This window comes from Desmodus rotundus, chromosome 8 (assembly GCF_022682495.2).
Source record: "Desmodus rotundus isolate HL8 chromosome 8, HLdesRot8A.1, whole genome shotgun sequence".
Classification (NCBI taxonomy): Eukaryota; Metazoa; Chordata; class Mammalia; order Chiroptera; family Phyllostomidae; genus Desmodus; species Desmodus rotundus.
In genome coordinates this window covers 7,184,822-7,208,887 of record NC_071394.1, presented here as the reverse complement: position 1 = coordinate 7,208,887, position 24,066 = coordinate 7,184,822, and the positions used below count along the sequence as shown (strand labels likewise).

The 24,066-nt window shown below is 41.4% G+C and overlaps 1 protein-coding gene across 16 annotated transcripts in view; it reads right to left on the bottom strand.

Moving 5' to 3' along the window:
* Positions 1-24,066, bottom strand: part of CYRIB (CYFIP related Rac1 interactor B) — a 131,738-nt gene that overhangs the window by 840 nt on the left and 106,832 nt on the right. For all 16 annotated transcript variants that reach the window (XM_053929602.2, XM_053929604.2, XM_053929603.2 and 13 more), the window contains 7 exons: positions 20,992-21,097; positions 12,639-12,775; positions 11,547-11,624; positions 9,306-9,422; positions 8,186-8,265; positions 6,848-6,974; positions 4,426-4,496 (listed from right to left, as the gene is read on the bottom strand). In XM_053929602.2, coding sequence (XP_053785577.1) covers positions 4,426-4,496; positions 6,848-6,974; positions 8,186-8,265; positions 9,306-9,422; positions 11,547-11,624; positions 12,639-12,775; positions 20,992-21,097 — 716 coding nt within the window. The remainder of the gene's footprint in view (positions 1-4,425; positions 4,497-6,847; positions 6,975-8,185; positions 8,266-9,305; positions 9,423-11,546; positions 11,625-12,638; positions 12,776-20,991; positions 21,098-24,066) is intronic.

Sequence of the window (24,066 nt, the reverse complement as noted above, 5' to 3'; positions counted from 1 at the left end):
CTCCGACCCTGCTCAGGGGCGGCCAGCCCACCCTCCCCGCCACCACTCACACAGAGAAGCCGTTGTGCTTCAGGAAGGAGAACCACCTTCTTGAGCCCATCCAGTTACATCCCAAAGTAAACAATTAGCTGCACCTTCTCACTCAGAGGAACACTCTCATTGTTTCATCTCAAGGGCCAGCAAATTGTAGCCTTTGAGCCAAATCCCACCTACTACCCATTTTTGTATGGCCTGTGAGCTAAGCATATTGTTACATTTTTAAATGGGGGGGGGGTGCCGGGATCAAAAAAAGTGTAACACTTTATGTTAATGTGGAAATCACATAAAATTAAAATTTCAGTTTTGCTCAAGCACAGCCATACTGGTTCATTTAGGTTTGGTCCATGGTTACCTTCTCACTACCACAGCCGCGTGGCGTCGCTGTGACAGACACCATGCGGCCCACAAAGCCTAAAATATGTGTTTCCTCTCTGGCCCCTTTCAAAGTTTGCTGACCAGGCAGATGTATTTAGCTCAAAGTATGTAAACGCAAAATTAAGACTCAAAAAAGAATCACAAGAGCAATTCTTACGTTACGAGAACATTCACCGTAGGATTCCGTTAATAGTAAAATTCAACAGGCAAGCCTACTGTGTGTGTAAGGCACGGTTCCTGGAGCTAAAAGCTGGAAGAGGGAAAAGATGATACTGTATCTACTAACACAGAGAAGGGGCACACCTGGGAGCAGAGGAGGGCAGCACTGGACGGGGCCTGAGAGACCAGGAGTGACCAGGTCACATGGACACTGGGGCCATAGTGAGAAGTTTGGAGATGATGCTGAGGGCACTGAGGGCCGGGGGAGGGAGGGTGCTAAGAGGAGGAGCCACGTACAATCTCACTGATGTTTGAAAGGATCGCTCTGGCTGCTGAAGCAGCACTGCAGGGAGCAGGAGGAGCAGCCGAAGGACCAACTAGCTGCTGGTACAGGGGCCTAGGGGCCCAGAGCTGGACGAGAGTAGGAGCAGAGAAACAGGTGCTCAAGGCTTGAATGTGAGATACATTCTGGAGATATTTCAGACAGAACTTAATGCTGAATCAGTTAATTTGGCTCACAAGAATTTCACATTGTCACCTGTCTTTAATGAATATATTAAACAGACATACATGTATTGTCTGCATTAAAGAAATTAAACTCTTACTACGTTCATTTCAAATCAATTTAAATACTAAAGAAATATCTGAACTCAAGTAAATGCTGAGAGAGGTAAAGAGACAAACACATGCTTATTAGGTACCTGATAAACTCTCTACAATTTTACTTGGAATTCACTTCCAAATTGTTCTCCTATTACAGCACAGGCACCGGAGTGCCCGGCACATAATAGGTGCTCAATTATCATTTGTGCATTAGGAAGATAAGGGAAGCAGCCAGGCTGAAAGAAAAATCCATAAAGGCATATTCACATTAAGAGACAGGTGAGGGAGCAAAGACTTAACCTTTCTGTTTCATTTCCCAATGGCATATTAAGTGTATTCAGTTACACATAATCCTATTTATGTCAGGAAATAAGAATCTTCCCTTTCCTTCATGCATCTGGAGAGTAGAAAGAGCAAGTAACATGCACAGAAAAATTCCTACTGCACAGGACTTGATGTGTTACCGCTCAGCAATGCACTGTGACATCCCAGGAGCTGCGAGCACTCTCCTCTCTGCCCAAAACCAGCTCTCACTCCTGCTGAGGGAGCGACGCGACCCTGAGCCCCCAGCGGCCCTCACAGGCGTCCCAGCACAGGGCTGTGCCAGATGTGTGCTGTCACCCCCATGCTCTCTCATCAAGCAAAGGCCAACGGCATCTAGCACACGTGAAAACAACGTGTGAACACGAAAGGTACTACTTCGCTTTGTGCACAAACCCCTTTTCCAAGTGCACATGACTTTTCCTGCTGAAGAAAAGCAACTATCCTTTCCCTTTACTCTTGAACTGAATAAAGAGGGCAGTTACCCAGCCCTGAACCCTGACCCCCAGTTCTAGCTTTCTTTCTCCTGCAGGACCAGGTTCCTTTCCTCCACCTATAAAATGCAGACATGTTTTGTCGTTTCCTCTTAATCACACACGGTAAGTTGGAGAAACTACATAATTACTACAGAAAAGCATTCAAAATAAGCAACATATCTAACGTGTACAATTATACTCCTTTTTAAAAATTTTTGGTTATTTGCTATCGGTTCTAAGAAAAACTATCTGAGGAAAAAGAAGCGAGCATCTCTAGTAAACTGGCTATTTCCTGAAAAAGAAAATGACTCAGAGAAAATGCGTCCCATGGCGCAGAGGTGTAAATGGCAATGAACCCTTGCACAGTACTTTCGGGACTACCAAGTGCTTCCTCAACAACCTCTCTTCTGCTTCCCGTGAAGCACGAGGGCCAAGGCTCATTCCGTTGGAGCAGTGTTTCTCCAGGAACTAGCATTACCTACACCAGCTAAGGTGTCTATGAAATGGGGTGCCTGAGCCCCACCCAGACCTAATTCAGGAACGGCCTCCCTGGAAGTGGTAACCTGGGAATCTGCATTTTCCTATCCCTCCAGGTGATTCCAAAGCACACTGAAGTTCAATCACACAGCAAACGATACAGCATCAAACGTTTCTCAAGAGAGCCATCCTGACTTTCAAAATAGATTCTGACATTTATTAGCTATATAATCCTTTAGTTTCTCAAGAGCTAAGGTACCTCTTTGTACAATGAAAGCACCCAACACCCAGACCCACTACCTACGCCACAGAGCTGTGGTAAAGATTATACAAAGTAATACATATGAAACTGCATTGTAGGGTTAGTGATACAGAAACGTCACTCGTTACAACCTCCACTGCAAGACATCAAGTGTACTGATTAACCTTACAAAGCTTGGCACATGATAAAAACAAGAAGCAAAAATACGTTCACTGAGTAAAAAGAGGTCAAGAGTTACAACCTTTGTTTTCGAATGTCCACCAACTCGGGAAGAAAGCTGACAGGTGGCCTGCCTCCGCGGTGCTCTTCCTCCCCTTTCTCTCCAGCACAGACTGACGGGGCTCCCGGAGCCTGCCCCATCCCTCGCCCCTGCACTGCCCTTCTCTGTCTTGATGCTAAAGTAAGAGAGACCGAGCTAGCTTCAAACTCGGACAAGAAAACTAAACTATGGGTTTTAAAATGAATATCTGAAGCACAGTCCCTTCAAGGTGAAGAAATAATACTAAAACCTCCCAGACCTCAAGGCCCTCCTACTGTTTGAAAAGGAATCCTGTCCCTTGCTGGCTCTGGGGAGTCTCGCCCACCAGAAAAGAAAGGGCTCAGGAGAAGAACCGGGCTGCCTGGGACATAGGGCATCTTCAGAAAGGGGTCAGGTAGGAAAGATTCAAAACACATCAAATATTGGCAATACCAATGAAAAACCTCCACAGTAAAACATCCCAAAGACTTAAGGCTTTTGATAGGCTTGTGGTTGAAATAATTTTACATTTAAGGGTTTTTTTCCTTGTTTTACTATGTTCCTTGACAGACCTCCTTTGCTCAGGCAGTCGCAGATCCGGAACGCTTTCCACAGTCGTAATATAATTATCTGACGGTTGCACTCAGCCAGCGTGACACAGCCTGGACTTTGCTTTGTGATGTCGTACCAGGAGTGACCATGTGTTCTCCATAAAACATGGGAATATGATACTCTATTGGAAATCATTTTATTCTATCATGTGAACTACAAAGTGCAGATAGCATGTGACCTCAAAAAGTCACTATAGAAATATCTTTGTTTTCATATAACTTTTGTGTTTGAACACACAGAAAAACAACTAACGAGACAATCATCTTTAACATCGAGGAAATTTTACTACTAATTAAATCTCTGTAAAATAGAGATTAGATAAAGATTAGGTTGGTCGAGTCATTATCATGTGCCAAGATTTTCACTTAAAAATATCCCAGCATTCTCAGGAGCTTCAGTAACTAAATCAAGTGAGTCTAAGCTGAAAAAAGACAACTATCTAATAGAGCTGTGACTGTATATCAGAATAAAGAAAAAAATCTGGAAGGATGTTTACCAGAATGTTAAAGAGTGGTTTGTTTCAAAATAGTGAGATTTCATGACTTCTTTCTCTTTAAACTTCCATGTTTCTGGATTTTATTTACGTTAACCTTGTAAACAAACAAGCAACCTCTGCTTCAAGAGGGGCAGAGGATGAAAACCAAACTCTTTAGCCAAGAAAAAAGCTGCTATTCTCATTACACACACACACACACACACACACACACACTTCATTGTAAAAATACTGTGACCAATATTTGAAGCAAAACGAGATCTTTACATTTCTAACTTAACATTAATATTCATTCCTTTGGGCTATTCTCACTTGGAAGCACTTTCTTACATCTCCCTTCTGATCCATGTGCACCCACACATATACACACCTGAGAGCATTGAGAAGACCTTCTACACTGTTAGGAGGCTGGTCCTTTAGAACTTTGATACAACCTTTCATCTGGGAGAAAAGGAAACAGAAAAAGTAAAACACCTGTTTTTTCATCTAACATTCACATTTGAAATAGTCATACTTTAACACAACTACGGAACTCATGAGGAAGCACACCACAGACATGTAATTTTTTTTTCTTTTTTAAAGATTTTTATTTCTTTTCAAGAGAGGGGGAAGGGAGGGAGAAAGAAAGGGAAAGAAACATCTATGTGTGTGGCCTATTGTGCACCCCCTACTGGGGACCTGGCCCACAACCCAGGCATGTGCCCTGACTGGGAATCGAACCATTGACCATTTGGTTCGCAGGCCAGCACTCAATCCACCAAGCCACACCAGCCAGGGCAAAAGGTATTTATTAAAACAGGAAAAGAAAAATTTACCTCAATCTTATTATTTCCAGTGTGTCAAAGAAAACTTCTGAAGACCAAGTGAAGACCAAGAAGCATACCCACACTCATGAGAAAACTCAGGGTCAGCTAAGGGAAGACTTCCTGAAAGGGCGCTGAGTAGCCTTTTCGGGGATGAAACAGACACTCTGGCAACGAAAAGAGGAGCTCTCCAGACAGACGGACGCCATGACAAAGACAATAAAGGATATTGCACACAGAGGACAGAATTTGAGGAACCGAAGCAACTCCCATAGGGGAGTTTAGAGAAGGCCTTGAAAGCCAGGAGGACGGACCCCTTTGGAACTGAGTGAGGTGGCAGTAGGGACTTGTTACAGGCTGTGAAAAAAGGGAACAAGTCACTGCAGATGACATGTAAGGAAGATGAGCCTGCTTATTATGAAAAAGCACAGCACAGCAGAAACCCACAGGCTTTGGAAGCCACAAAGATGTGGATTTAAAATCCCGCTCCACCATTCACTAGCAGTTACAGTACTTAATTTCCTAAACTTCAGTTTCTCTATTATTAGTACAGGGGAGATAATGCCTACATTTTGGAGGAGTATTTTCAGAGTTAATGAGAGAACAAATGTAAAATTCCTGGGACACAGGAATCACTCAATAAACAAACTCATTTCTCTCTCCCTGTGATGGACACGAGTGAACGCAATCAGTAATCCAGGTAGGAAACCCTGAGAGCATGAACCCACTGTGAAAGGGAAGCTGGAAGATAATTATCACCCGACACTGGTTACAATGGGTTGGCCAAAAACTGTATGGTTTTTTCCATAAAATAAAACAAATTTTTCTTTTTCACCAATAACTTCATTGATCTGGATATTTTTGAGTATGTCAGCTCTCTCCTCCATGGTATAATGCTGACTATTCTCAATTAATGTCTCAATTTACTTAATCGCTATTGACTTCATCCGCTCTACCTGACCATGGAGCATCATCTGGCAAGAAATCTCCAGCATGAAACTTCGCAAACCACTTTTGACGTGTTCGAATAGTCACAGCACCTTCTCCATATGATATGCACAAATCTTTTCGTTTTTTGCGTTTCGGTTGCCTTTTTACCTTTCTTGAAATAACAAAGCATATTATGCCAAAAAATGTGGTGCATTTTCTTTCATCTTCAATATTAAAATGGCTACACAAAAATTCACCAATTTTGATGGGTTTTTCTTTAATGCATGCTGACATGATGGACAGCTGTCACAATACAATCTAAAAAATTGTTTCAAATGAAGTTAAAGACAACTAAGCGCTACTAGAGCCATCTCATGGGAACAAAACCAAACAAACTTTTTTGGCCAAGCCAGTAATTCTGATGAATCAGGTATGAGAAGGTGAGAAGAGAAATTACAAAAAAGAAAAAGTGAGGCTACAGTCACAAATTATTATGAATGGGAGGAGAAAGGAAAATGTGTAATCTTCAGCTTTTTTCATCAGAGCACTCTATTGATGTTTAGTAGACAGGGTGGGACAAAGGTATTCACAGTTGTTTGTATGGGAAAATAATAATTAATGAATCATAACACAAGAATAAACTCTGTATTTTGTGTACTCACAACTATAAACCTACTTTTGCCCTTTCCTGTACATTTGGAAATCAATCTGTTGTTTGAAATGGCCTTTGGTCAAGGAATGAAAGGATATAATAAAACTTTTTTCTTACATCTGATTATTTATTTATATTGCCCAACACACAAAAGGGCCACCTACGAGTATGAGGCTGCCCCACCACTCAAGGACATACTCTCAAAGACAACAGTTACCCTTCAACCAGTCTGCCCCACCTGCAGACGGGCTGGAAGAAACACCGCAAGGGCAGGAGACCCAAATCCACCACGATCACACACCCCACCCTGACCTCCGGGACAGAGAGCAGTCTGCCAGCTCTTCAGTGACAGCCTGTGCCCTTCCATCGTGGAAACTGTTGGCAAGTATATAAAACAAGTAACTTACATCAATTTTTGAAGTTTTGGCAAATGCTCCCACGGGATGTACATGGTCATAGAGTATTATGACGCCCACCATTACCCTCAAGCAGAATGACACTGTCTCTTCGTTTGTAAATCTGCTTCTGTACTCCCTAGAGGGCAGAAAGGACATGGACGGATGAGGCACACCACACAGTAATGAGCTGATTCAACTCTCAAGCTCATGCTTGAAGAGGAACCTGTTAATCTCTAAAACAGGTACAAACATTAAGCCTCCCTCTTCCATTCATGTCTGAGGTTCCCAGACATGAGGTGGTATGGAGCAGTTGGCACTTGCATATTATGGTCTCTGTATGCACATTAGTGTACTACCCATTCTGCTAGCAGAAATCAGACAATTTTAGAGAAATCCAAAGTAGCCCCAAAGTGAAAGTTTGGGAATAGGCACTTTGTAAAGGTTGCTATCACCAATAGGATGAAAAAAGTCACTAGCTTAAGAGCAAGTGTGTCTGCTAACTTGAACTAAACACATTAATTGTATCACTGGATTTTAAGTTTCTAAGATTCAATCATATTATTCTCTCATTGGAAACAGGAGGTAGAACTTCTGTCTCTACACAAGGCAGCCTGGCATAGTGCAAGCACGCAGAAGCAGGATGGATGAAGACACCCAGGTCATGTGTGGGGTCGGTCAGTGTGCACAGGTCCCTTCATTTCCCAGGGCCTCACTCTCCTAAACGAGGAGGAGGATGAGGAAGATGATGATGACGATGAGTCACCGCTACCCTCCTGCTTCATAAGGTTTTCCAATAAGACAGTATATACAACAGTGTTTTGGAAAATCAAAAGCTCCACAAAAACAAAAGTTCTTCAGGAACCCAGGATGGAATGATTCTGCCTGTGACAGGAAAATCCAGCCAGACAACACTGTGGCAGACATCATAAATGGCTCGAGAGAGGAGGAGCCCAGAGGAGAATCCAGGTCCAGGGTGAAAAAAATGAAGACTGAGAACTAATATCGAGAGAAAGGTATATATAGAAGAATAAGGCAAGGTTCTTTACTGAAAAGGGAGAATGTTTCTGAGAAGCAAACAAAGAACTTTAAAACTCTTCCCCTACCTGTCCCACCCCACCCAGAAAGCACAACATCCACAGTATGACTGGTCTGAGGCACCTGAAAACCAACTGTACTTTACAGTTAATCAAAAGTTACATTAAGCTGCCAAGTAATTTTAATTCTATTCATATATTAACATCGGTTACCTGGGATATACTTAATTTCCACCTTCCAAACATGACCTATGCATAACTGGACAACCATTTCACAGGACTGCGAAAGTCAAAAAGACCAGCTGATACTCACGGTGTTTCCAGCATGACTCTGCACACACTAGCCATGGTGCTTAGACAGTCTGTGGTATTTTCTATTGGTAAATTTTTATTCTGTCAATGTGTACAGGGAACAAAAGATGTAGAAGTGACAGAAAGTTAGTGTGTAAGTACAATTTAAAACCTAGCATAACATCAAAAATTAGCAACTTTAAAACCTGGTTCCTACTCTTTTGTAAACACAATGCACTAGCTTCTAGGCACTGCTCTAAGCTCTGGAGACACAGCCACAAGCAAGGCAGCCAGGACCTGCTCTCCTGAGTGGCACGGATGCTGCGGCCGAGTGGAGACCACCGCGGCATGCAGACAGAAGGGGCCTGGAGGCAGGAGGTGTGTGGGTTTCATCCCCACTGCACTGGGGAGTCACTGGAAACATTTTAAGCAGAGGAGGAAGGGAATGTGGTTTATGTTTTATGATTACTTGGCTACTCTTTGGAGAAAGGACTCTCGTGGGCAAGCATGGAACAAAGAACAACAGTTGGAACAGGAACGCAGCAATGCAGGTGAGAGGGTGGGGCGCTCGGGTGGACAGGCAGCTTTCAGATTCAGCACATATTTGGGAGAGAGAGCCACTAAGACTGTCTGATGGAGGGGACATAGTGGGTAAGATGCACAAGGGGATTCAGAAAAATAAGCCGTAAGTTATTTGCTTGTACAGGCATACGTTACACATACTGTGGGTTTGGTTCCAGACCACAATAAAGCGAGTCTATCTTTTGGCCGGTGAAAAGTCTTGTCTTCAATTTGTAAAAAATGCAACATTTGTGAGGTGCAGTAAAGTGAAGCACAATGAAATGAGGTATGCCTATCAGTGGTTCTATTAACTGAGACAGGAGAGACTAGGGAAACGGCAGGGCTGGGGACAAAACCACAGCACCATTGAGGTGTGGACCACCCCGCCAGTGGGAGGCTGCGAATAGGCAGGTATATGTGCACAGGTGGGCCTCAGGAAAGGGGCCAGCACTCAGTGGACACATCTGGGAGTCTATCAGCTTAGAGATGGCCTTTAACACCACGCAATTGACTGTAATCATCGTGTCTGCCGACAGGCAACAAGTAACAACGCAAACGATAGCTTCCCTAGCAATGCTTACCTCTGATACAAATTTTGTTGTGGCATCACTTAAGGTTTTCAGCATTGGGGTTGCCTCAGCATAAAACAAAGACATTCGATTTGCCAATTCATTATTTACTTCGTTTTCCCCTTCTGCCTGTGTGGAAAATGAGAGCACCTGATGGTATCAGTTCATAAATTATTAAATACTATCTCACATATAAAAGTACCCAGGCCAAGTGCCTGCCTCATTAATGCTTGCTAGATTAATCTAATACATACTCCTATGTTTTTGACCCTCAAGTATTCTTGAATAAACTCTGTGTTTCATGTATTCACAACTGTAAACTTAATTTTGCCCCACCCTGTAATTTAAATACTAAGCAATGAAATAAAACATTTGACAGGCTGCCTTCTGTGTTCAAGGGATTATTCCAAATGCTCTGGAGGACAGGAAGAGGACCTTAACATTGCACCTGCCCCACTGGTAACACACAAGCATCTCCAGTAACATGCGAAGAGGTGATGATGGCAAAGGGGCAGGGGGAGACTAAGTTAGACTGGAAGCATCTCAAATGGACTCACAGAAGAGTTCAGCCTTTGCAGGTGATGATGGGCAGGTACACCCAGTCAGCTGGAGGGGAAGAGCATGTTTTCTAATGACTTGGAAGAGTGTGATTCCATGTAATTCAATGTATCTGGTATAATAAGGGGCAGCAACTGGTGAGAGACAAGGTCAGAAAGAAAGGTGGGGGTCGAATTGTAGAGGGCCTTAAATGCTGCCAGATCTTTTGTCTGTGATGGTAAACCACTTAAAGCATTAGAAGAAAGGAATGACAAGTAGGTCAATTTTCTAAAGAAAGTTAACGAATGACAGTGGGCAGACTGTACCAAGAGGAAAGACTGTAGGTCAGAAGATGAGTTCTACTGCTACAGAGTGATTGCCAGAAAGAGGGTGAGAATTAGGCTTTCAAGAGGGATGAAACAGGAGAAGATGTGAGAGACACTTCACTTGAAAAGGACCGGATTTACCTGTAGCTTTGGATGGTGAAAGACCGTTCAAGGGGATTTTAATGTCTTTGGTCTTGAGTGATGGCAGGATAGATATAATAGAGAATTAAGTGTTTTGCTTTTATGTTACATGGTAGGTATGAAAAAGACAGATGATGAGGTTAGTCTCACAGCAGGAACTGGACTCTGCAGAATCGAACTGATGCAAAGAACAGATGCCTGATGGAAAAGAAATCTTTCCTCACACTCAAGGATTGTCTTGGGAGCAACCACATCACAAAATATTGATTCAATAAAAAGGAAAAAGAAGAATGGTATCCTTTGGTATTTTTCCTAACCTCTTGTGTCACTCAGCACTCTTTACATACTTGTATTTCTTTTTTTTTTAAAAAGATTTTATTTATTTATGTTTCCACAGAAGGGAAGGGAAGGGGAAAAAGAGAAGGAGAGAAACATAGATGTGTGGTTGCCTCTCGTGTGCCCCCTATCGGGTCCTGGCCTGCAACCCAGGCATGTGCCCTGACTGGGAATCGAACCATGACCCTTTGGTTTGCAGGCCAGTGCTCAGTCCACTGAACCACACCAGCCAGGGCTATAAAATTTCTTTATTAAACTATCTACTACATTAGGGCTGAACCTAGAAATTTCTCTATTTTCTATACAATACAGGCCCTCAAAATACCCAGAGAAAAAGATAGCATTTTCTTCATATTTAAGGTGTTACTTCACTTGACTCCCTGGAGGCAGAAAGGGTACTCAACAACTTAGATGAGAAGTCAAGAGGCTACAAACCTGAAGAGACCAGAGCAGATGCCCTGCCGGCTAACGGACAGGGACCGAGGAAGTGCCCCGAGGCCACAACCGCACTGGCCCCTCTTGTCAGATTAGTACGTTCTGTCCCAGGCCTACTCCTCTCCAGGAGTCTTCCATTCCAAGAACCCAGGAACAAAATACTCCAAACCACTGACTCACAACCATTATGCCATGAAGATGATAATACACACAGAAGTCTTGTAACTATCAATGTTATATACACAAAAATGATTTTATTGAGGCAGTCATAGGAACTGAAGTGAAAAAGTGGAGGAAGAAAGGTAAACACTATATGGTTTGCTACATTTTGCTCTTTCTTCCCTCAGCCGTGGTTGCCCATCATTACTAACTTAATTACTAGCTTTAACTTTATCGGAGTGAACGAGGAAATAGATGAACAAACTGAACAAACTGAGAGATGAGTTATCACCACCCCCTACTCACAGCACTGACTTACTGGGACATTATTAATCCTCATCCGACTCAGTGTCCTTCTATAGTAGCTGAAGTCATTCTGTATGGCAGGGTTTGTCATCTGAAGAAGACATTGATGACAGAAAAACAGATTACACATAAATGACACCGTAAAAATTAAGTGAAAAATCTACTAAGTAGTTTTAACTATTAAATAAATTTCCAATTTGCAATAACATTTTAATAACTAAAACTGGTATCACCAAGATGGCTTTTCTCACTTAAATTATGTTAATGCTGTACTAGTCCTTACTGAACACGTAAAACTGTAGACTGTTTTCTAGTCATGGTCAGTACATTTCCCTTCATCTTTTCAATTATTTCACGTAATACACTAAAAGGTTATTTACCAAAAATTGGCATTACCAAATACAAAAAAAGAAGAAGAAATGTGTAGGCACTGGTTTTGGAACTGCAGTAAGCATGTGCGTACCTGGCCAACAGGACACTCTTCACACAGACTGAGATTTCACATCTAAATCATTTGGGCTCCGAGTGTTGGTAAGACAGACCGGCTGTCTATGACGCAACCACAGAATGCTGCAGCTGGGAACCCAGCTCTCCCACCTCCTAGACCAGGTGACTGAGGCCCTCAGAAGTCAAAGGACCGGCTGTGCAACTGGTTCCTGCCCCGAGGCCCCGGTGGAGCTCAGGTCCGCCCGACAGGAGACCCAGTGCTTGTTTCTGTACACACACTCCTTCTCACAATGAAGGCAGGGAGTAGGTGGGCAGATAAATATAGGTAAACTGGAGGGGAGGGGCATTTTAAAGTTTTCATGTAAAACAAAGTTGAGATAAACTGGGGGTGAGCAGCAAAGGAAAAAATATCACAAAGGTCATTACTGTTGTTTAAGATGTATTTTTTAAATGAAGTTAAACGAAGACTGAATTGGGCAATTTGCTATACATATATCAAAAGGCCTACCACAATTTTTAAACCCAGTTTTCCATTTTTGCTGAAGACCATCAGACATCATTCAAATACGTTTTATAGCATGGTCTTCAGGCAGTTCCTCCCAGTGCTCACTCAAAGACTCAAGATTTTCATACAGTCAAGGCCAGCAGGAAATCCTACCTTGAGCTCATCAAACCGGAGTGTGAAATGAAGGATTTCTGCGAACTGCTTAGCAAGAGCCTGCTCTCGCTCTAGATGCTGGGTGGGAGAGTACGGAGTACTTGTCAAGGCTCCCAGAAGACCTCGTAATGCTGCTTCTAAAGAAAGAAAGATTGAAATGTTGTTTATATTTCCTGGTATTTGTAAATTAGAAAGTGAACAATTCAGAAATGTTATGATTCCAATTCCCATAAAAGTACCATATTTGTCACATATAATGCACACTCTTTCGCCCAAATTTTTGGGGCAGAAATAAGATTGAGCATTATACATGGACAGCACTAATTTCGTATCTATATAAATGTTTTTAATTCTTTTTAAAATGTCTTCTGCCTTGTATTTGTTCTTGTGTTTTGTAATTATTTGTTACATAAAATTTCTTGTACCATAACGATGTTCAAAAATAAATGCTAAAATTCCTTTATAATACAAAAAACAAGTATCTAAATATAAATAAATAAATAAATAAATTTAAAAATTAAAATGAAAGATTTTTTCATGAAAGTTTAGGCCAAAAACATGGGTTCACACTACATACAGCAAAATACAGTTAAATTTTCTTTAAAACCCAGATTATCTAAATACAATCACTCAAACTGAATACTGTATAATAGAACAAAAACCTTAGAGACTAATTCAATTTTGTATTCTATAAACGCAAATTCAGAATAGTGCAAAGTGTAACTGAATTAAGTATCAGGATCAAAGGGCACATTTTCTTTTTTTTTATTTGCATTTTATTTTTTTTATTTTTTTTAAATATATTTATTGATTATGCTATTACAGTTGTCCCATTCCCCCCCCCACTCCACTCTATCCTCCCCATCCCCTCCCTCCCACATTCCCCCCCTATAGTTCATGTCCATGGGTCATACTTATAAGTTCTTTGGCTTCTACATTTCCTACACTATTCTTACCCTCCCCCTGTCTATTTTACACCTATCATCTATGCTACTTATTCTCTGTACCTTTCTCCCCCCTCCCCCTCCCACTCCCCTATTGACAACCCTCCATGTGATCTCCATCTCTATGGTTCTGTTCCTGTTCTAGTTGTTTGCCTAGTTTGCTCTTGTTTTTGTTTTAGGTGTGGTCGTTAATAACTGTGAGTTTGCTGTCATTTTTACTGTTCCTATTTTTGGTCTTCTTTTTCTTAGGTAAGTCCCTTTAACATTTCATATAATAAGGGCTTGGTGATGATGAACTTCTTTAACCTGACTTTATCTGAGAAGCACTTTATCTTCCCTTCCATTCTAAATGATAGCTTTACTGGATACAGTAATCTTGGATGTAGGTCCTTGCCTTTCATGACTTGGAATACTTCTTGCCAGCCCCTTCTTGCCTGTAAGGTCTCTTTGGAGAAATCAGCTGACAGACTTATGGGAAGACCTTTGTAGGTAACTGTCTCCTTTTCTCTTGCTGCTTTTAAGATTCTCTCCTTCTGTTTCATCTTGGCTAATGTAATTATGATGTGCCTTGGTGTGTTCCTCCTTGGGTCTAGCTTCTTTGGGACTCTCTGAGCTTCCTGGACTTCCTGGAAGTCTATTTCCTGTGCCAGATTAGGGAAGTTCTCCTTCATTATTTGTTCAAATAAGTTTTCAATATTTTGTTCTTCCTCTTCTCCTTCTGGCACCCCTATAATTCGGATGTTGGAACGTTTCAAGATGTCCTGGAGGTTCCTAAGCCTCTCCTCATTTTTCCAAGTTCTTGTTTCTTCATTCTTTTCTGGTTGGATGTTTCTTTCTTCCTTCTGGTCCACACCGTTGATTTGAGTCCCAGTTTCCTTCGCATCCCTATTGGTTCCCTGTACATTTTCCTTTGTTTCTCTTAGCATAGGCTTCATTTTTTCATCTGGTTTTCGAACAGATTCAACCAATTCTGTGAGCGTCTTGATAACCAGTGTTTTGAACTGTGCATCTGATAGGTTGGCTATCTCTTCCTCGCTTAGTTGCATTTTTTCTGGAGCTTTGAAGTGTTCTGTCATTTGGGCCTTTTTTTTTTTTTTTTTTTGGTCTTGGCGCTTCTGTTACTTTAAGGGGCGGAGCCTTAGGTGTTCCCCAGGGCGGGGTAACGCTGGTTGCTGCCCTGTGATGCTGTACGTGGGGGAGGGGCCGAGAGGGAGCAATGGCGCCCGCCTCACTCTCCACCGGACTTCAATCTTTCACTCCGCTACCCACAATCAAACTGGGTCCCTCTGGTGCTGGTTCCCGAATGGGTGGGCTTGTGCACACTCTAGGCCCCTGTGGGTCTGTCCAACGACCTCTCCTGTGAGGCTGGGCGTCTCTCCTGCTGCCGCCCCAACCCCCACGGGCGTTTTCAATCAGAGGTTTGAGGCTTTATTTCCCCGAGCTGGAGCCCTGGGTTGCACGGTCTGCTTCGCTCCCCACCGTTTTTCCGGTTTATCTGCGCGAATGTGGGGCTGCAGGGTCTGCTAGTGGTCAGACTGCCTGCCCCGTTCATCCCACACTCCGCCAGTCTCCTGCCACGGCAAGGAGAGTCCTCTCCACCCCGGCTGCCCGTCTCCGCCCCTCCTACGGGTCTGGATGAATGTTTATTTTTTATTTCCTTGGTGTTGGACCCCCTTGCCATTCGATTTTCCGTCATTTCTGGTTGTGCGAGGAGGCACAGTGTGTCTACTTACACTGCCATCTTGGTTCTCCCAAAGGGCACATTTTCCACGATACTTGCTATTCTACAGTGCTGATTTTATGAAATGGTTGTCACCTACAGCTAAGACACTGCTACAGCGCTCTCCCCGCAGTCAAATCTGAGCGTGGCTATGAGTCAATGACCAACTTCTCATACTTTGAATATGCTGTTAATATACAAAACTGTTTTCTTTCATCTACTAAAGGAAACAAAGTATTTGGTTTGATAATTAGCTTCCTGAGTTTCTTAAGAATTTGGCATCTCAGGATGATAACATAAATATTCTACTTCATTACATAAGTAAAATGGTCCCTTTAAAATAAGTGCCACTTTTGGAAAGCCAAGCTAAGAAGTACTGTGTTTAAAATGGAAATAGTGATATTTCACTAAAAAAAGTCACAGAAATCAAACTAATTCAGTAACAGATTACAAAACCAGAAAACAATGCTAGATCCTATTCAGAGAAAATAGCTTACAGAGCCAGATGGTAATCTGACATTAATGAGTGTCAGGTTAATAAACAAATATTTCTTAATGATAATAAATTTATGTCAGATCACCACCTAACTTAAAAAAAAATACCAGCTCGACTATTCATGAAGACCTAATTGTGAGCCAACATGCATACTGTGAGCTTAGTGTAGTCTCTCACTCAACTTTTACCACCGATTACAACATAGGTATTACAGATGGATGAACTGAGTTTCAAAGAGATTAGACCCCCAGGTGTAGGTATAAATGGAAGCGTAGGGCTGTTTCTGACTACAGCCCTATTCTTTCCACCATAATAAGATGTTTCTCAAATAAAGCAGCATTCTACCTAGCCTTCGGTAACCTCATAAAGTATTAGTCTACTAATCACTACCAATCATATGTACTTCTTATGTGTCCATAACGTGCCAGGTACTAGGCTAGACACTTTATAGATATTATTTGCCATCCACATAATAACTCCAAATGGTAGTTACTATCCTTTTTTTATAGTAAGTCACTGAATCTACTATGTGCCAGGCACTGGGGAAACAGAGATGAAGCAGACGTACTTCCTTCCTATGGCCACACACAGCCTGATTACACAGAGAGAAGAAGGAGAAATTACTACAGTCTGGTGTGTGTTAAGAAGAAATACACAGTATCATGGAAAGGTATAAAAATGGGACCTCACCTGGCTGAAGGCTCAGAAAAGACCTCCCTGAGGAAGTAACACCTGGGCTGAGACTGGAGTGTCCACTAGGATGAGTGAGAGTTTCCAAACAGACAGGGCAGGGAGCCAGAGCCTGGCGTAGTACACAAAGTGCAAGACCAACACAGGTGGGCGGGGAGCGTGTGGGCCAGAGTAACTAGGACTACAACGACACACACATAAAGTGTGTGTGCCACATGAGCATCCTGGCCTTGTCCTCCTGACAGCACTGGGAAACTATTTAAGCAGGAGAGTGATACCATCAGATCAGAATTTAAATTCTCCACTTCATCTGCAGTGTGGAGAATGGACTATAGGTCTATGGGCAGCTTATAGAGCTGCAACATAAATGTGAAAATCAATTATGAAAAATCACATTTTTTAGCTACTTTAAAAAATGGTTTATTTCACCCTGAATTGTATGGCTCAGTGGGTTGGGCGCTGTCCTGCAAACCGAAAGCATGCTGGTTCAATTTCCAGTCAGGGCACATGCCTGGGTTACAGGCCTGGTCCCCAGTTAGGGTCACGCAGGAGGCAACCGATCAATGTTTCTTTCTTGCATTGATGTTTCCCTCCCTCTCTTCCTCCCTCCCTTCCCCTCTCCCTAAAAATAAATAAATATTTTTTAAAAAATGGTTTATTTCTCCCAAGATTCATTCCATGTGTCAGCATTAATCTAAGGAAAAAGCAAAGTTTGAGAGATATACAAACAGGAAAAACCATTAAAAAAATAAATATACACCAATTCCGAAACAGGACTGTTGGCCCTGGCCAAGTAGCTCAGTTTGTTAGGGAGTCATCCCGATACTCCAACATTGTGGGTTCGATCCCTCATCAGGGCACATATAAGAATCAACCAATAAATGCCTAACTAAGCAGAACAACAAATCAATCTTTCTCTCTCTCCCTTCCTCTCTAAAAACACTAAACTTTTTTTAAAAAAGGACTCCTACCAAAAAATTTTGCATTTCCTAGAGTTTACTAAGTATCAGGGTTAATATCAGCATTCAAAGCACTCTACCACTTTGAGGGATGGTAGACCTCCTCCGAAAGGGGTGGACTCGGGTCACCTGGCTGAGTTGGGATGGCCAGTGAACTTAGAGAACTTCTGTCCATGGATGGCTGAAGTTCTCAACAGATCTACTGTAAAAGGGATACTCAAGATGGTAAGGCTGTTTATCTGCCTTTGAAGCAGCTAATTCAGCCTTTTGCCCTGGGTTCTTTTGATGATGCAAGAAAGATCTACTGGCCTAAACATCCAGCACCAAGAGAGGAGTCAAAGACACAGGATTCTAGAAGGTGCCCCAGGTCTCTAGCTAAGTTAGAAGGAAAGGGAGGTCAAATAAGGGATGGCCTAGGGATTGGTCTCTCCGATGAAGGTCCTGAAACAAAACCACAGAGTTATGATTCTTAGAAAAGGTAGATGACAAGGAGGAAATTAATGGACTACTAAGCCCTAAATTCTGGAAGAAATTAGCTGGTAGACCAGTGCAAAAACCAAAGTCATATAAGAAGTTGGCAAGAAAGAAACTGACTGGGAGAAATAACAAAGACAGATTAGTCCATTAGTCCACAAGGCAGAGCATGAAGGGAATCAACGTGATGACTGGGACAGGAGGCCCCTGCCAAAAGTTCCTCCTGAGGGACAAGAGCCATTTATTCCCACCAACTGCCATCCATCTGCTATCACAGAGCAGTCCTTGAGTCCTCAGAAGAGAACCCAAAGGGTGTGGGCTGTGGGGGATTTCACATAGCCAAGAGACATGACCACAATTATTATGGCCGCTTTGGGACCCCTGATAGATTTTGGTAAATTGAGCCCAGTGAAAAGGAGTCAACATGCAGGAAAAACTCACTCACTGTGACCCCTGAAGATGGTCCCTATAATAAGCCCCTGGACCAGGAGGGAGAAAGACTGAGGAAAGACAAGGCAGTTTGTCTACAGTCTGATCCTGTAACCTTCCTTCAGGTTACATCTCAAGCAGGAAGGCCTCAGACCAAAGCACACAAGAACAGGGTATTTCCCAGACCAGCAAGGTTAAGCTCTCTCAGCAAGGCTCAGCATCTTCCAAATTGTTTTAGCAATTCATTCTCTGCCCCTCCATAAATGTGCAAACCAGGAAGGGATCAGGGTCCTGCTTCTGGCATACACCCCATGATGTATCGGTAGTGCTCGGGCCAAGCCACCCTCTCCTTGACATGGAAAGATCCTGAAGGACTGTGCTCCTCTGTTGGCTGTGTGGTGCTGCGTGAGCTGTCTGGGGTTGTTTATTCTCACCTCTCGCTCAACAGTAAGGCAGGAAGAGAAGAGACGAGAGACATTAATGGACATAAAGCAGAGGACTCAACAGACTGGTGGTCCAGACAGGATACTAAAACTCAGAGAATGTAAGTGATGTGGCCAAGACCACACAGCTAATAAGCAAACACCAAAATTCAAACATAGGCTGTTAGCCGCCAAAGCCCAAGATCCACTTATTGCTTCTCCTAAATATCCAACACATTTCATATTGCAGATGTGTGTATTCATTAATGCATCACTCACTCATTCAGCAAACATCAGCTCCTATCACGTGCAAGCAGGGATCTGCATCCTGTAAGCGAAGGAACTGGAAATACTACTAGCCAGGTTATTGGACAAGAGATGAGAAGTAAGCCCTCAGATCGTAAATTGGTACTTTGCTCATAACTTTACGGAAGCCCCCAGAGCACAATGGGGAAGGTTCGAGGCATCCACAGCATAGCCTGGAAGCTGACAGCTCTCTGCCATTACCTGTGCTGCTGCGCGCCTCTGCTGAAAGGGAACACAGAGCCCATGAAGGAACACAGGCCAGTGCCCAGATCTGATTCCAGGTGTTGAGATACGAGAAAACAGGTAAGCCTGGCTGCTTTGGCCTATTTTACAATTATTCTTTTTCTTATTGGCAACCGCTAAGGGATCAAAATGAGCTTTGGTAGGACCAGAGCACCATCTAAAGCAATCCAAGCATAAATGCAGCAGAAACTCACTGCACAAAAAGCCTCTACATTGAAGGAGCTAAGATAACCATGATTAAAAGACCAAGGCTAGTGGTCTGAGGCTACCGGGCTACAGGCTATGTCACTACTGGACTGAAAGGCCAATGGTGTGAAAGAAGTGACTGCTGTGCTTGGGAAAATCAACTACAGCTCTTATTTCTAGTAAGAAAAGGATAACTTATAAAATACTTCTATCTCAACTATTATTTATGTGTATAGTGTATACACAGTGTATACTGTATCTAAGGAGTAACAGTGATTCTCTTACTTTTTAAAAACATAAGCATTTTTTGAAAAAAGAACTTCAACTTTAAAGCAAAAGTTGTAAACACAAAAGGCCAAGTAGCTAATATAAACATGAAAAGCGAGATATAAAAAACTAGGAAGCAATAGGAACCTCTTGCAAACTCGGAAGCCCATGCCCTAACTAATGAACAGAGATGGTTTGTCACTTAGCTCTGGCCAACTGAGATGCAGATCAGTGGGTCAACTGGTGCCTAGGCTACTGAGTTTACCTTGGGGACTTAAACAACTGGAGACTTAAAAACAACACAACACAAATAATTACCAATTTTTAAACCTGGCAACTAATGAGGAATTTTTTTAAAACTATGGGCCAAACAAATCACACTGCAGGTCTAAATTTAGCTTAGGAGCTCCAGTTTGACGCCTATCTTACAATATGCTTTTCTTACCCAAATTGCATGTATTCATTTAAAATATATAACATGTTTATAAGATTCAAAACTCAAAACTATATAAAACGTGTTAAGAAATTAAATGTAAATGTTTCAAATTTCTGACACATCTATACTGCTCCTCCTCTAGGTCCACAATTTCAAACGGAAAAGCCCTTCCACAGTACATCTTTCAAATGACACAATCAGCTAAATGTCTAAAGCTTACCTCTGCCTCCTTCTCCAAGAAAGGGAATTCCAACTTCATTCACACACTGTATTGAAGGCACAGATTTGATCTCACAATAATTTTTCCCATGCAAGGGAAAAAGCAAATGGTTTTCAATTTTTTGCCTTAGTAACTGTGGGTATATCATTAGCTTCCTAGTTTTCACTTAGACAGTTTTAGATATATAAACTCATCATAACCAGCAACGGTTTTAGGATTACCAAAATCTAAATAATCCAGAGGCCTGTGGATTTTTTCCTACGCATGGAAAAGGATTTGCTGTGGAGCTGAACAAAAATTCTACCAAGTGGTTTCTCACACTAGGCTCCCTTAACCTATAATGCAATCAGAGACTTCCTTGGGTAAATTATAATTTGTTGAGGAAAACAATGTAAATAAAGACCTAGGTTTATGCTATAATCTTAACAGTCTAACAAGCTTGCTTTTTGTATGTAACATTAATTTAGCAATGTGAACATAAAATACTCTAAATCACTTCCAGTGTTGTCAATAAATGTCTTTTTCACTAGGGAAGTCATAGTTACAAAACTTTCAACTTACCTAACCTCTGAGAAAATTCATAAAATTTCTTTAATTTGCCTACTAGTGGGACAACAGCACCCCATGCCTTCTCTTGTAACTTCTCGTCAGCTGGATGCTGGATGGCCTTCAAAATCCAAAGGAAAAAATAGTTAGACTTCCAAAAATCACACCAGTATTATTTTAAAATTAAAATAAAGGTTTTAGCAAATGTCAGAAGCCCTAGTATAATGTATAAAATACAAAATAACGGACCCAAGAATGCCAAGAATGGGCCTTCTCAACTCCAGGGATACTTGAAGCCTATCATCATACCCTTCCAGTTACCCTCGAGGTGGACACGGCTATAATGGACTAAGAGACGACATAAGACATGTTTGTTAAATATGTTACACCTTGGTACGTTTTACAGCCTCCACAAGAAACCATGTTTTATTGTTTCCCATGTCACAGACAGGCTTTCTTAGCAGTTCTTTGTCAAAGAATTATTTTAGTGGAATAAAAAGAAGCCAAAAAGGTAATAAATAAGATGCCAACTCTGGAACAAGGGTATAAAACTTTCAATAATTCAAATTCTGGGGTCCAAACTAGCTTTAAGAAACCCACCAAACACTTAAAAACCCAAATCAACCTGAAATACGTGATTCAGAAATTGTCATACTTATTTACTATAACAAAAGTATCATTCTGGAATCCAAGTTTTCTCGGGTTTTCCTTGAATAAGAAGGCAAAAACTAGTTTCAAATCTGAAAGTGGAGAAAATAAACCACAATTTACAGACTCTATAAGATGAATGTGCTTTTTTCTATGCCCAGTCTTTCAGACCACTACGCAATCTTTTGTGAATATAGTGGGTTATTCCCAAAGAAATGTATTTTCTTACTTTCATCTTTATGGAACATCCTGGTTTGTTTGTTTTCTCTGACATCTTCAAACAAGTTAAACATACCATCTGAAAATTGAAACTCATAACCCAGACGGAGGGACGGGGGCTGCCTATAAACATTATCAGGAGGCATTGACATGTTTAGATTTTCCCACGGCAACCGTACTCTTAACTCCATCTTCAACAAAACCAGAAAACAGTAATGTAAAATAAAATTGAAACCAGATAAATTTCGAAGATGTTCTTGAATAAATCAGCTATGAGCTAAATAAATGGGCTATAAATCATTTAAGCAATTTGCTTTATAAGCCTGCCTCTACACTCAAATTTTCTTGATATTTTTAATATTAAATTTTAAAAACAATGCTTAAACACAATAGGAGTCTGAAGTAAATCCCACTTATGGAACTCTCCAGAAATATTTTAATGTTAAAAAATACCGATGTTACAATAGGTAACAATCTTTATTTCCTTTTTTTTTTTTTTTTTTTTAAAGATTTTAGTTTTTGAGAGAGGGGAAGGGAGGGAGAAAGAGAGGGAGAGAAACATCAGTGTGTGGCTGCCTCTCAAGCACCCTGCACTGGGGGGCAGGCCCGCAACCCAGGCATGCACCTAGACTGGGAACTGCACCGGGGACTCTCTGGTTCACAGTCTTGTGTGCAATCCACTGAGCCACACCAACCAGGGCCTATTTTAATTTCACACTATGTTAATGTGAATATTTCAAAGAGACTGGGATAGTAACCTGCTGTATATGAAAAATCCTTTCAATCTCAAGCCCAGTCTCAGCAGTGTTTTATAGCAAGTAGTAAAAATTTGTTTATTTTACTTATTATTCAAGAAATGACTAAAAAAATTTTTTAATTTGTTCTCTTGAGAACAAATTTTCTTGTTCTACCCAACTTTTCTTGTAAGGATCTAAAAATGGTTTTCTAAATATACTCATTCTCCTAACATCAAATGCTCCAGCAAGTGTCACCCATTGTCATAAGTGAGTAGAGTTAACAATTTCCCTGCCTTTCCAGGATTCAGAACTGAAGACAATGGCTGCTCTTTTATGACTATATCTTATTGTTCTCCTTATAATTCTGACTCCTTCTCCTTCCACACCAGTGTTATTGCTGTTAGAGAACGTCTGGGACAGCCGCAACACAGCCCAACTTGCCAACGGGTGCTTCGTAAATGTCAATGGTGAGCCATCAGGGAGCAGGTACTCTAACTCTTAGATATGTCAAAACATTAGTAGACAGTTCTTATTTCCATCTTCAATGGTTTATCCTAGAGAATAAATTTTGTTTATTTAACAGATTCTATCTTAAATCAAATGTTATTCTACTTAGAGTGCTGCTAATAAAGTGTTATTTTAAAAGAATGCATGTAATTCCCCATCATCAGCATGGGGATAACGGGAAAATCTCAGTCTGTGCCCCACGTGTCAGGTACGGGGCTGTGCTCGTTAGCACGCGAGTGACCTAACTTTATCCTCCGAGCAACTCTGGGAGCTGCTTCCACACTTTTGCTACCCTGAACAAAGTGGCCATCAAAGTTTTCACATTTATCTTCCTCTTGAATGTCAGCCTTTTGGACAGTATTTTCTGAAGTGTAGGATTCTGCTGCAAGAATACAAATAATTTTATAGGTTTTATTTTATACATTGCCAAACTGACCTCCAAAAAGACAACCATTTTACAATACTACTTGCATCGAGACTACCTGTTTTCTCATAAACCAACCAATACTAAGCTTCCATCAACATATTATTGTATTTGGTAAAACTTCTCGACAGTGACGTGCACTTACTAGCGAGTCGAAACATTTTTTCTATTGTGAGGGCTTCTTCATAGATAGAATGCTTGTTCTACTAAGTCTACTAAGACCTCACACTGATCTATGACAGTATGTTAGTTTTATCTGTTGTTTATATATTTGGCATATAGACAGCTTTTATTTATACCTTCCTTTCTTAGTTTAAATTGTCTACTATTCGGAAATACTTTCTGCTTTTATAGTTAAACCCAAACAACAATATACATTTCTCAGTGAAAATTTCTTCAACTTATTGAATAGGTACACATACATCCCCCCTCTACAGAATATTTAAATGCTGTTTTTTAAAGACTTTTCTAGCTTACATTTTTTATATATATTTTTTATTTACCTGTTTCTCTGCCTTTAATTCCTTTACCCAACAGTTTAATTATGGTTCCCTT